This window comes from Egretta garzetta, unplaced genomic scaffold (assembly GCF_000687185.1).
Source record: "Egretta garzetta isolate BGI_Z169 unplaced genomic scaffold, ASM68718v1 scaffold609, whole genome shotgun sequence".
Classification (NCBI taxonomy): domain Eukaryota; kingdom Metazoa; phylum Chordata; class Aves; order Pelecaniformes; family Ardeidae; genus Egretta; species Egretta garzetta.
Window position 1 is genome coordinate 41751 of NW_009260771.1, and position 2379 is coordinate 44129.

Genomic DNA, 2379 nt, shown 5'->3' on the forward strand with positions numbered 1-2379 from the left:
CCCAGTTTGTCTGTGGATGTGATAATATCGGCTGGAAGGGAGGAGTCCAGATCTGCATCCAAGATGCCCAGTGGGTCGAGTTGTGCTACATGATGCCCTCGAATCTATGAAATGGGCCAGGAATGGAAAGGAGAACAGGTACCAAGAGGGAGAGGGGAAAGGGAGAAAAACAAAAGAGGGGAGGGGTAAAAAAGTTAAATTACATTAGAATTAATTTGCAGAGTAATTCTCACCGACGTTTGGAGAAACAGTTACTGGCGCATCATCAAAATTTACACAACTAATGCCGAGAGGATCAAGCTTTGCAATGTGATGGCCCCTGACCTGGAAGCAACAACACAGATTAGTCATTAAAACAAGTTAATTGAAGAGACATTCCTTAAATTAAAAAACCAAAAACAAACAAAAAAAAACCAACCCACAAGTCATGCACAGTTTCCCTCTTTACACTTTCTGCAGAGCCACCCCAATTTCTGGCTGCGACCAAAGCCTGGAGATGTTGGGTTTACTCCAAACTGCAGCAGGTAGGTGCGAGTGCCTCCGGCTGCAAGCACCGCTCTGCTCTGCCCGAAGGCCCGGGGCAGGCACAGGGAAGGCAGAGACCGTCCAGAACTGAGGTCCGAGGGTCTCCCACCACTTGCCTGGTGCCCAACCCAAGCACCTCCTCTCTACAGATGCAATAACTCCACGCCGATGGTTTCCTCCTAAGCATCATAACAAACGAAGAGGCAATTTTCCAGATTTTGGCAGATTTAGACGCTCTCCCGCCAAGGTGGGAGCGAAAACAAGCGTTGGCCACCAGCAGCAGTAGCTCCTGAAAGGCAAAGGAACATCTGAGGAATGTCTGTGCTCTTAGAGGTCAGCAGCTGGCAGCTTCCTTTTGGAGAGAGGAGCATACGGCAGGACTCAAAGCACTCACGTTGCTCTTCTGGGAAGGGGCAGGTGCGGAAACACCAAACAGCTTTGGCACCAAGAGACCCTTGACTCCTCCCAGTCAGGCTGGGAGTCACCGCACTGGGTTTGAATCCACATCGGGAGCCACAGAGAACAGCGAGAGGCAATGAGGAGCTTTGCTTTTCACCTTCACAGGAGAAGGTGCCCAGAGGGACCCCACCGCATCTCACTGGGCAAACTCAGTTCGTCTCAGCGGCCGGCACTCTTCCAACCAGCAAGCCACAGTTTATTTCTTGACAGCTCCTGCTCTTGGAAGCTTCAGGCTCAGCTACACTGGGAGCGGGGCAGAAAACCCCACTGCCGTGGCACGCGGTGCGGTGCCGCCTTCACGCCGCGAAAACAACACTCCCGGCCATCGAATCCGTTACCAGTTAGAAAAATCACGCTCATAGGAGGGGATCGCTAAACCGCTCGTACAAACCAGACACACCAATCTGACCTCATTCACCAGAAAAGCATTCCTGTTCAGAGCATCCCAAGGGGATTTTAGGAAAGGATTTTGGTGGGTTTGCTGGTGAAAGAGCCTGAAAGCAGCCATCAGCTTTAAGGCAAACCGCTACAAAAGCACCGACCCCCTCCACGCTCTCTGCAGGGCCAGATGACGATGTGCCCGAGCGCTGGTGGCCACACAGAAAGCCCTTCTGGGCCAGCTTTGTCTGGGAGCTATTTGCTCGTCCGTCTGACAACAAAGCACGGGGGCCAGCCCATCGTTCAGCCGTCAGCAGGACGCGAGCTCACCACGCTGTTCCCCGCGGCCAGGACGCTCTCACTGGGACCAGGAGCCAACTTGGTCTGGCAAATGGCTTTGAGCTGGGGGTGCCCAGCGACTCAGCAGTCTGCAGGTAGGCAGCAAATCCTCAGATCAGCATGGGACTGACGAGAAGGTCTTTTCCCCCCATCGGAGCTGCTTCTTATTCTCCACGTGCAATGCAAGGCCAGCAGATGTTTTTCCCCCAACCCAAAAGGAGATGACAGCAGATATTTGCAGGGAGCATCGCGCTCGCAGGCCCTGATCCTGACAGGGGACTTCAGCCACCCAGACACATAGTGGAAAAGCAGCACAGCGAACTGCGAACAGTCCAGGAAGCCACTGGAGCGCATTGAGGACAACTTCCTAGCAGAGATGATGGAGAGCCCGACCAGAGGAGAAGCACCGCTGGACCCGTGGCTCACTTATCAGAGAGGTCAAGCCTGGAGGTAGCCTGGGCTGCAGCAATCACACCCTGGTTGAATTCTCAATCTCGAGGGGTACACAACGGGTAAAAAGTAGAACCATAGAACGGTTTGGGTTGGAAAAGACCTCCAAGATCATCAAGCCCAACTGCTCCCCTACCCCTGCCATCCCACCCCCAAACCCCGGCCCTCAGCACCGCCCCTGCCTGGCTGTTAAATCCCCCCAGGGCTGGGGACTGCAACCCTTCCTGC

General features: G+C 54.0%; 1 protein-coding gene across 7 annotated transcripts in view; it reads right to left on the reverse strand.

The window, feature by feature from the left end:
• The window catches only part of LOC104132897 (2-oxoglutarate dehydrogenase, mitochondrial), a 39337-nt gene that overhangs the window by 17312 nt on the left and 19646 nt on the right, over positions 1 to 2379 (reverse strand). The window contains exons 1-2 of one of the 7 annotated variants that reach the window (XM_035901653.1): positions 920 to 2285; positions 234 to 814 (exon numbers count right to left, since the gene is read on the reverse strand). The exons of 4 other annotated variants lie outside the window; for them this stretch is intronic. In XM_035901653.1, the coding sequence (XP_035757546.1) occupies positions 234 to 351 (118 nt within the window). In that variant the 5' untranslated portion in view covers positions 352 to 814; positions 920 to 2285. Of the gene's footprint in view, positions 1 to 233; positions 2286 to 2379 lie in introns of those variants that run through there. 2 more of the 7 variants (XM_035901652.1, XM_009646237.2) reach the window with 2 other exon arrangements.